We start from the raw sequence: 11,221 nt of genomic DNA, 5'->3' as shown, positions 1-11,221 counted from the left end.
AGGAGCTGTTAGACGCGGCGGGGGAGTCATCCTGGTTCTCATCCCTAGACCTCCACAGCGGGTACTGGCAGGTGCCCCTCTGCGACGATGCCAAGCCGAAGACCGCTTTCCGCACCGAGAGGGGGCTGTGGCAGTTTCGAGTACTCAGTTTCGGGCTGTGGAACGCACCAGCAACGTTCGAGAGGTTAATGGAGAAACTGCTGGGAGACATTCCCCGAACCGAATGCTTCGTGTACTTAGATGACATCTTGACACACGGGGGCTTGTTTCAGGCAGCGGTGGGGGCGTTACGAAAGGTCCTACAGAAGATAGCAGAGGCGGGTCTGAAGTTACACCCAGATAAGTGCCACTTCCTGAAGAGGAGGGTGGAGTTCTTAGGGCATGGCATCGGCGCGGGGGGCATTCGCACCCTGGAAGAGAAGACACGGGCGATCATAGAGTGGCCCACTCCCAGAGACAAAGGAGAACTCGAGAGCTTTGTAGGGTTAGCCTCATACTATAGGAAATTCGTAAACAGGTTTTCTAAAATCGCAGAGCCACTGTTCCGGCTAAAAGAAAAGAACGCAGACTTCCACTGGACGACAGAATGCCACCTAGCCTTCGAATCCCTCAAGAAAGCGCTGACCGAGTCTCCGGTGCTTAGAGCACCAGACCCCACACCGCCGTTCCTACTAGACACTGATGCCAGCAATGGGGGTATGGGGGCCGTGCTGTCCCAGACGGGGCCGGACGGGGAGCGGGTGGTGGCGTACTTCAGCAAAACATTTGATAAAACAGAACGAAACTACTGCGTCACCCGCCGGGAGCTCCTCGCGGTCGTAGAAGCACTACGGCACTTTAGATACTACCTCCTGGGACAGCCTCGGTTCACCATACGGACCGACCACTCGGCGCTGCAGTGGCTGTGGTCCTTCCGGGAGCCGGAGGGACAGGTGTGCCGCTGGTTAGAAAGGATGGCGGACTACAACGGAAGGGAGAGGGAGCTCCAAGAGGAAGCGAGGATATGCCCTAACCATACGGGGGACGGACCAGTGTGCAAGGCGCTGCAGGTGGCAGAAGCGGCAGATTGGAGGGCCCATCAAGAGAACGACCTGGAGCTGTTGCCAGTACTGCAATGGGTAGAAGAGGGCCAGAAGCCGCCGTGGGAAGAGGTGGCCGGGGTCACCGATGCAACCAAGGGGCTGTGGTCAAAGTTTGAAACCCTGAGATTGAGCAACGGGGTACTGATGAAGTCCTGGAAGGAGCCAGCGACGGGAGAGAGCAAGTGGCGGAAAGTAGTACCGACGACGTTGAGAGAGGCGGTGTGCAGGAGCGGCCATGGAACTGCAGGGGCCGGACATTTTGGGGTAAACAAAACCCTCCGTCGCCTTAGGGGTTGAGGGTCACTATGTATGGAACTTCAGTCACCTGATAGAAGAGAAATGTCAGACAGTTTGTTCTCCCATTAAAACTGTGTACAATGCAGACAAGAGTGTGCTATTTATACATTTTCACTATGGATTGTGTCTTGGTAAGATTTTATTAAAGTCCTATGCACCTATGAATCAACTTATCTTTAGAAACTGTGGGGAAAACACTTTCTCATACCTTATAGTTAAAGCTGTCGTCAGTGTAGAAATCCATACTGCCGTTGAATCTACCTGTGCCTGTGATGCTGCCGTTGACAAAGTCAAAGTTCTGGACAATTGTGTCTGGGTCCATTCGACAGCTCACGTTCAGCTTCATGTTAGACTGGCGTGTGATCTCATCGTTGCTGGAGTGGTACACACGGACAGTGTTGGTGTACACAACTCTGCCATTCTTAAACTGTTCAGGGTAGAACACAGTCAGAATAATCACTAATCACACAACTCAATGGTCCACTGAGCTAAATGCCTCCTGCCATCTCAGTACGTTTCTGGAGAACGATCCTAAACTACAGCAGATTGTTCCTCTCTTCCAGAAGGTGATGGGTGGCCTACCTCTCGAATGGTGCCACAGGTGTTGATGGAGAAGCTGAAGATCACTTGGTATCTGGAAACCTGGGGTCTGCAGTTCTGGTCATTCAAGTACAGATTGTTGCCGTCATAGCCCGTGGAGTTCAGGTAGGACTTCTCAATCACAATGTTCATGTTGTCTGAGGAACAGTCCACACGACCTGAAGAAGCACTATATGTTTACAACAGCTTGAGATTCACCTCCACAATGTTTAACTTGATGGATTTTCTTTGGTGTTTGATCCTTTGTTCTGGTTGATTTTAGGATCTATTTTTAGAATGACTTGTCTTCATAATGACAGTATGGTGATTTAGCTGAGTCTGATTAATCCATTTCCCTGACATGAGAAAAATCCAATGTCCTACAGATGACTTAAATCAGTCATCTTACCTGAGCTTGACGGAAGAGAGCTAGTGAACTCAGCATCGAACCCTCGGCCAACCCCAGAGCCGTCACTCCGGAAGACAACAGTCATGTAGTTGGAGGAGGAGTGGAAGGAGTCAGTGAAGGAGTCAGTATCGTTGTTATGGCACACTTTCCCCAGAGGTGGTGAATTGTTGGACGACCCATCATACACTGCAATGTAGTCACAGTTGCAGCAGTTCTCCAACCTGGGTGCAAAACATAATAAAGGTGACCAACTTAAAGCAAAACTCAAAATATCATTAACAGTTCAAATGTACATTAGCAGTCAAAGGTTTGGACAAACTTGATTGAATGTCTTATGTTTAAATGATCTTAAAGCCATTTTGATCTAAAGGCTTATGCTTAAATGTTTGAAATGTGTTTCTTATATAAATACAGTAGTGAACTTGATGTCTATGTATGAATTTATTTTCAAAGCCTTTGCCTCTTCACCAAGTCAAAGAGGACATGAAATGTTTAATCTATCATTTATCCAATCTAAAATATGAGATAGTTTTGATTTATTTAACAACTTTTTGGTCAACTAGGCATCTCTCGCGCTGCATGGCCTCGCCCGCCCTGCAGCTCGACCGCTGTGCGGGCTCACTGGCTCTTATGACATCACTGATGATGTCACAACATCACTGATGACATAACAAATGCTCTTATGACATCAATGATGATGTCACAATGCCTATGACATCATCAGTGATGTCACAGTGCACACTTGATCAAGTGACATCACTGATGACATCACTTCCATGACAAAATTGAAACGGAGAACAGACAGAGATGAAACAGAGAACAGGCAGAGATTGCCCACTTGCCCCTTTCATATTTTGGTCAATGCATAATTCCATTGTGTTATTTCAAAGTTATAATATTATACATATAGTGGACATTTATCCGATCAGAGCATCATTCTATTGTGGATGAGTTTTTTCTGTAAATAAATCAGAATGAGATAGATATGTAATTTCTGTTGCCACACACCATAATGTGGTGTTCACATATAATCGCGATCACCAAACACCCAATAAAGCAGTTCTGTTCCTCACTCACTGCAGGTCGGTGACTGACAGGAAGATGCTTTGGCCGTAGGAAGCTGTGAGCCTCCACACACAGTAGGTGTTGTTGTGGTAGTAGAAGGGGTAGGAGGGGCTGGAGAAGGACACAGAGTCATGCAGGAAGCCTCCACACGCTGAAGGAAAGTGAGATAGCATGAATCTCTTACAGGTTTCAATCAAAGACATGAGGCTTTTAGATTGTAGTTGTGCAGATGCAGCAGACAGCAATTGTTGGAACTTTTAGGGAGGTTAAAATGCCTGTTGGTGGGACGTTTTGGGACCGTCCGATGGGACGTTTTGTTGTTGGTCTTTTTGCAGAGTTTGTTAAAGAGCATCGAAATGGTGAAATGGTATTTTGTCATAATCACAGTGACTTACCCGCGTCCACGACACGGTACTGGGCAATCCTTGCCAAATCTTCAAATCAAGATCTTCTTCTCTGGGGCTTTCGGCAGGCTAGACACTACTATGGCTCATTACTGCCTCTCAGGTTTAAAACTGGACTGAAATAAATATTTTTCCATTATTTTCTTTATTTTTTTTAAATATATTTTCATGTCTGGGGGAAAATCAAGATAGTGTGAATTTGGACAGTTTCCAGACCCAGTTTAATGCAGACCTGTTTGATTCTTTATCTTTTCCAACGTTATAATTGTGTGGGTTGATTCTGCCTATTTTTTTTTTATTATTTTCTGGGTTGGAACAAATATTGTTTTTTCCCCCGGGTGGCATTTCAAGATGTAATCAAAGCGAGAACTGCTTATAAAGAAACAAAACAATTGGTTGAGGATCATGTTGCATCTATTCAGGTCTGTGTATGTGCGTCCACTGGCCTCCTTTCACAATTGTACAGTATCTCTAAATCATGGATGTTTCACTTGGTCAGATTTCATCTTTACCCAATGAGCTGAATAGTTTCACCACCTGCTTTGACAGTCTTGACCTGGCATCCAACATGGTCGACAGCTGACACCGCAATCACGCCTTCCACCACATCACCGTCCAAGAACAGGATGTGCCACGCCGGCACAAAGGCCTAAAGCAGGGTTCTCAACCGTTTTGAGCCGCAACCTCCCAAAAACTTTAGGTGGGTGTTTGCAACCCCCCTTCCCACCGTTGCCTAACCCAAGAGCAGTGCACATGCATTCACACACTGATTTCACTCACTCAGCAAAATGTTTTTTACACAGTTTAAATATAGTTAATACTTTATATATAATTATAATACATTAAATCAGTGGTTCTCAACCTTTTTACACCAAGTACCCCCTGAGAAATTAGTTGGCTCTCCAAGTACCACCATATGACCGACGTTAAAATACAGTCTATTCAGCTGCACAGTTTACGCAGGAGGCACACTTATTCCTAATAACATAATTTATTGTTAACTTTTGTCAGCCACAGCCACAATGTACAAAGGGGCAGCACTAGAACTACTGTAGCAAACTCAAACAAAAGAACATTAAGAACTGTATTTCAGCAAATGTAGGCCTACTTCAACACACACACACACACACACACACACACACACACACACAATAAGTGAGATCATTAAGAACACATGAATAACAACAATAATAATAACTGCTTCATTCTCAAAAAGGCAAGTGAAAAAAATAAGATTAACAGCAGCATTTCAATTGTCCTTAATTCAAACACACACACACACACACACACACACACACAATTTTCATGCAATGCAAGGGGCAGTACCTCAGGAAGTGAGAACATATAACTATCATTTTCACACAACAAATGAGAAACCTAAGAACTGTATTTCAGCAAATGTACTTCATTCAAACTCTCTCTCTCTCTCTCTCTGACACACACACACACCCACCCCCACACACCCCCCCCCCCCCCCCCCCCACACACACACACACACACACACACACACACAGAGCAAGTGAGAACATTAAGAGCAGAATAACAATAGCTATCATTCTCACACAGCAAACGAGAACATCATGAACAAAATAACAACTGTACAGTATTTCAGCAACTGTATTTCATTCACACACACACACACACACACTCTCTCTCTCTCTTTCTCTCTCTCTCTCTCTCTTTCTCTCTCTCTCTCTCTCTCTCTCTCTCTTTCACACACACACAGGGGCGAACTGGGATCATAATTCAGGCCGGGCATTAGATACCAAGCAGGCCAGGCCGATACGGGCTGACGCGCGTGCCGGCGTCCGAAGGGCGCCAATTTGGGCCGTTTGAAGCCCAATTTGGGCCGTTTGAAGCCAGATTTGGGCCGTTTGAAGCCCAATTTGGGCCGTTTGAAGCCCGATTTGGGCCGAGTCCAATTTTATAATGAGATGCACCCACTTTAACCCTGAATAAAGTAATAAAACCACTAGTAAACCAGTAGGCGGCGCCTGGCCTGCTGTTCAGTGAGTGGCCTGACTGCCGGCACCAAATTTTTTTTTTTTTTTGCAGGCCAGGCCAGGCCACCGGGCATTTGCCCGACGTGCCCGATTATGCAGTCCGCGCCTGTGTGTGTGTGTCTGTGTGTGTGTTTGTGTTTGTGTGTGTCCAAGGTGTCACTGAAAATGCACATTAAACACTGATGCATAGAGAACAACTTATCTTTATTCAGCATGTATTTCTATTAAAGCAGATCCTCAATCAACACACATACCTGATTGGCCAACAACATAAAGAGGTACAATAAAGAGGTATATAATAATAACGGGTTGTTTACATCTTTCTAAATCAGGCCTTCACAAACAAAACCACAAAGCAAACTATTGCTATATAAAAGGTAACTATTATTACCAGGGAGAGACATTTGTTGTTGTAATTGTAGGTATTTCACTTAGAGAAGAGACTTGATATATAAAAAGTAAGTTCCGTTGATTTTCATTTCATAATCTCATTCTACAACAAATGTGTTTTGTACTTTTGAAGACTGTCTGGCGTCGTGCCGTGTCTAAAACTTTTAGTGAGAACACTTCCTCATTCTACATGTCTAGTTGCATGCCAAGTGAAGCAGCAAGAACAACAACATAACGGTTAAGGTTTCCTGGTTTAGAGAGAGCGGGATTTCACCGTAACAGAATATCTAAGACAGTTCCTGCTAGCCTGGATAAACCCAGCCTCCACATAACCTCCATGTACTGTAGGCCTACTATCAGTCAGTCTGTGACGTCACATTGTAGGCTGGGTTGACCCAGGCTAAGTTCCTGCTCTGTGGCAGGAATCAGCCGTCCGCTCGGTATAAAAGGAGCTGGATCACTCCAGTTACACAGAAACAACCATTTAGCAGACAGACATTTGAGAGAGAACCTCCTGCACCTCTGAACATGATGAAGATTGTCCTGCTACTTGCTTTCTTTGGATTCGCATCTTCCACACTACCGTACCAACGGACGTATTGCGCCAGTGACCCTTTGCCAGTTATAGGGACCAGTGAGCCATCTCCTTGTGTGAACTACAAAAACACTCAATCTCTCGATGATGCCCAGACAACAATCAAAGCTGAACTAGAAGCTTTAACGACCAACGTCGACAATCTTCAAACACAGGTGCGAGTGCAGAACGCTGAAATTGAAAAACTCAAGAATGAGAGTGAAGGTAAAGCTGATTAAAGTTTATCATCATTATCAAATTAGGATCCTTGATTGTTTAGTTTTTCATTTTATGCTTTTAATTATTTAACCGTGAGCGCCATTGAGATATCCATCTCTTCTTTACATTACAGCAGGTTTCCTCAAGTGTGAACCATTTACATCTTGAATATTAGCCTATAATCTGCAATGCAATTATGAGAAAAATGTCAAATATTTGTCAAATGTCAAACCCGATTTATTAGACCAATTTCTGTATTGTTGTTGTTGTTGTTGTAACTGTTGAAGGATGTAGCCAAAAACATTAAAAAATAAGACGAGAGGCACACAAAAAACAGAGGTGGATGGGTTTTAGAATGAAGGCAACAAACAACCAAATAAATATCAGTCCGTGTAATCATGTAAATGTTATAAGCCAAGCCAGACTGCTACAATGAATGTAATCATTTATTATTTCCCCCCCAGTCAACAGAGTGGCGTTCTCTGCAACCATAGTAGAAGCTCCAGGTGTGTTCACTGGACCCTATCCTAAGGGTGCCAACCCGACTCTGCTCTTCAATACAGTCTTTACAAACATCGGCAGTGCCTACAACAAGGCAACAGGTAAGCTATACGTTATACACACTTAACCCATTGATACCTGATGCAGCATGTGCGTGTATATCCCTCATTTGTGTGTGTATCCCTTTAAGACCGCGTGACACGGTTCGCGGTCTTAAAGGGATACACACACAAATGCTGCATCAGGTATCAATGGGTTAATGTGCAGCCTTGACAGAAGGGTGTGTGTGTGTGTGTGTGTGTGTGTGTGTGTGTGTGTGTGTGTGTGTGTGTGTGTGTGTGTTAAGTGCTTCAGGTCAGTGAGATGCAGTCCACAACTTGTGATTGAACAGCTTTCACATGTCAGTCTTGAGAGTCTAACTGACCTTAATTGACCTTAATTCATCAAGTTGTTTTCTTGAAGAATGTAAATGTGCTTTCCTCTTTGGACAGGCATCTTCACCGCTCCAGTGAGAGGGGTTTACCACTTCACCTTCATGACCTTTGGCTACAACAGCCACACGTCGGGCGCCATCTTGGTAAAGAACTGGCGCTATCAAGTCAGCACCTGGGAATTCAAGGGGCCGGACATCAGTGACACCACCAGCAATACTGTGATTCTCAACCTGAATGTCGGAGATCGCATCAGGATCATCTTGTGGAAAGGAGGAAAAGTGCATACCGCCGTGTTCAGTGGGTTCCTCCTCTTCCCGCTGTTGGAGAAAAATATAAGTTCCATGCCATTTCCTAAATCAATATTTCCTAATCAATAAGCTATAGGCCTAATTACATCTGACACATTAATCAATAAGCTATAGGCCTATTTGCATAATTATGCTATAAGTTCCATGCCATTTGACACATAGACTCACACTGACATTTCACACATATAGAATAGCCCCATGGAGAGGACTTCTCCTCTTTGCTGAAACCTTGGGCAGTGCATCGTGTCCAATAACAATTGATAACAGTCTCTCAGTCAGACAGGCAGCCCTGTAGGCTCCAAGTCAAGTCATCACCCCCTCCTCTCTGCTTCTCCTCCTCCTCTTCTTTTACAGTATAAAGCGTATGTCAAATTGTGACATCGCGGCTGAATAATTGACTCTGTATGACATATCAGAATGTGTACATTGAGATTCATGCCCTCTGTCAATATATGCATATTGCAGAGAATGTAAGCTATTAAATATACTTTTATGGTAAATCTTCCTGGACTCATTGGTTTCAATTTATTTGGTATTAGATAAGCTGTGATATACATTTACATATACATTTAGCGGAAAGAATAGATTTTATTCTCTATCAATTGGCGTCACTTGACCAGGATATCTACGAGAGCGGGTAAGTCTGAATTAATTTCATAATTCATTACTGAAGCTGTCGTCTGATATTTAAAAGAATCTGAAATGTTATTGTGGGTGTGTCAAAAATGACATGTGGATAATCAGTGGTAAAATTGTAGCCAGAACCAAGTTAGCCGATTGTAACTGGTAAAGCTATACCACTTTTGCAGCAGGACCAAGTTAGCCGATTGTAACTGGTAAAGCTCATTATGTTCAAAAGTAAGGTCCATGTTAGGCACATTGTAACAAGACCAAATTGGAGCAGAACCAAGTTAGCCGATTGTAACTGGTAAAGCTCAAAATGTTTGAGCAATTTTGAAATTCCCACAACATGTAACAAACAAACAACCAAAAATAAGCAGCTATTTCATATTGGACTGTAAAACAAAACAATTTCTTAACCCTTGTGTGGTGTTCGGGTCTGTGGGACCCGTTTTCATTTTTTATTAAAAGAAAAATTATACAATTAATTAATTTTTCAAAAAGAGACTCACTGACTTTGGCTCATTTTCTGTGAAGAACATATTTTAGAATACATATTTAATGACCACACACCATACACCCCCCCTACACATTTCTATTACATATAAGATGTCCGGGTCCACTGGACCCGGACATCTTATATGTATGAATGAACCATTCTGTATTTTCTTGCGCTGCCTTCATTGCTTTGTGTGGCTCTGCATCTCAAGATGGCGGAAATATTCTCTGCTCAGAGGGCCTTAGAGATCATTTTTGAAGAGAGAGAAGCTTTTTTCCTTTTTTCCCATTTTATCATAAAAAACGGATAGCACTTTGATAAATGTGATCTAACAGAGGTAAATGATCAATATTAACCATATGCTCTCTTCATTGCTAGTAATTGGGATAAATTAAACATCTGGTAAGTATCTTTACATAAATTGTTATGGCTGTATTGATTTAAAAACCCAATAATGCGGCGGGTCCACCAGACCCGCAAACATTGGCTGAGTAACAAAAACATGAACACCACACAAGGGTTAAGAAGCCTATTTTAAAGGAGTTGAACATGGAAGTTTGCAAAAAGTGTATTTTAGCCAATACCCAAAATACAGAATCAATTGTCCCTTGAACAAATTGATTCTGTCACCAGTTTGTAAATTCCAGATACCCCACACACGGACGGAACTGGTCAACAGGAGAACAACCGTCCCTCTGTCACCAGAGTCCCCACATCGAAAAAGGTAAAGTGTTGAAAATTACTTTACACACACACGGACACCTCAAGATCACAAGTAAGTGATAAACAAAAACAGTAGCTCTCTCTCTCTCAATGAAGTAAGCAATTTTAATACCCTTGGTGCGTAATGCAAGACTGAAATATAAAGTGTTTTGAATGTGAATAAATGAGAGATTTATATAAAATGGGACATTCACAGTAAACTAGTTAAATCAGTGCTTTGCTTAAGCAACAAAGTGGAGTGTTTTACGAGAGAGAGAGACAAATGCGTACACCAGCAGTGTTGACAATTTTCATAGAGCACAGCCCCAAAAAGACAATTAAGATAAGCAGCTCTCTCCCTCTTTTCCTGTCTCATACTGTAAAAATGGTTTGATTCCCTCTCTGAGACCTGCAAAAATGAGTGATAATAGGTCGGAGAGTGGGCAGCCAGAACCTTGGAAACTACGAAAAGCGGAACGTCTGCGGGCGAGAGACATTCTTAGACAGCATGAAAAGAAAAACATGCCCCCCATACCACCTGGCTCATGTGCTGACATAGTACGTTTAAAATTAGGAGAAAATTATGTGATACCTTTCATGCATGATCTTAATACAGGTACCAGAGGCCTCTGGCCTGTAGGAGGATCTTTTGATAAAGATAAGATTGGATACATGCAAATTGCAGCCAGACAGTCACCCAATCTCCAATGGTCAGAGTCTTATGTGACAGAATGCATAAGAGGTTGGAAGCATGTTGCTGATAGGCATCATCAGTTTCCCCAAGGCAACGCAACGAGAGTGCCTTGCTCTGACATGGACAAAAATAAGGCTCCCATGCCAGATATGACAAAAATTTACTCGGAGAAAAGGGATTCAGACCAAATTGACCCTAAACATGCGATACAGTCTAACCTTGATGAAGAACAAATTCACACTAGCAGCACAGAGTCACTCACTGATAAACCTGACCATCCTCATCTAATTGCCCCCAAGATAATGTGTGATAATACAGCCATTCTCAAACCATGGACCCCCCAGGAAGCACGAAGCATGCTTAAGGACAGTCCAGATCCTTTAAAAAGACCCATTGCTTTCCATAGCTGGCTAGCTCAAATGATAAGTTTGTATGACTGC

The 11,221-nt window shown here is 43.3% G+C and overlaps 1 protein-coding gene across 1 annotated transcript; it reads left to right on the top strand.

Moving 5' to 3' along the window:
* Positions 1-6,674: 6,674 nt before the first annotated feature.
* Positions 6,675-10,740, top strand: LOC310779729 (cerebellin-3-like; the record flags this gene model as incomplete). Its single annotated transcript, XM_083640222.1, has 4 exons — positions 6,675-7,028; positions 7,487-7,624; positions 8,015-8,276; positions 10,704-10,740. Exons 1-4 carry the CDS (start codon positions 6,758-6,760, stop codon positions 10,738-10,740), a joined length of 708 nt encoding a protein of 235 aa, XP_083496348.1. The 5' UTR covers positions 6,675-6,757.
* Between the last annotated feature and the right edge of the window lie 481 nt (positions 10,741-11,221).

The sequence above is a fragment of the Poromitra crassiceps genome, assembly GCF_964638095.1.
Source record: "Poromitra crassiceps genome assembly, chromosome: 7".
NCBI lineage: Eukaryota > Metazoa > Chordata > Actinopteri > Beryciformes > Melamphaidae > Poromitra > Poromitra crassiceps.
The sequence above is the reverse complement of the archived record's forward strand: the minus strand, read 5'-3'. Positions and strand labels throughout refer to the sequence as shown.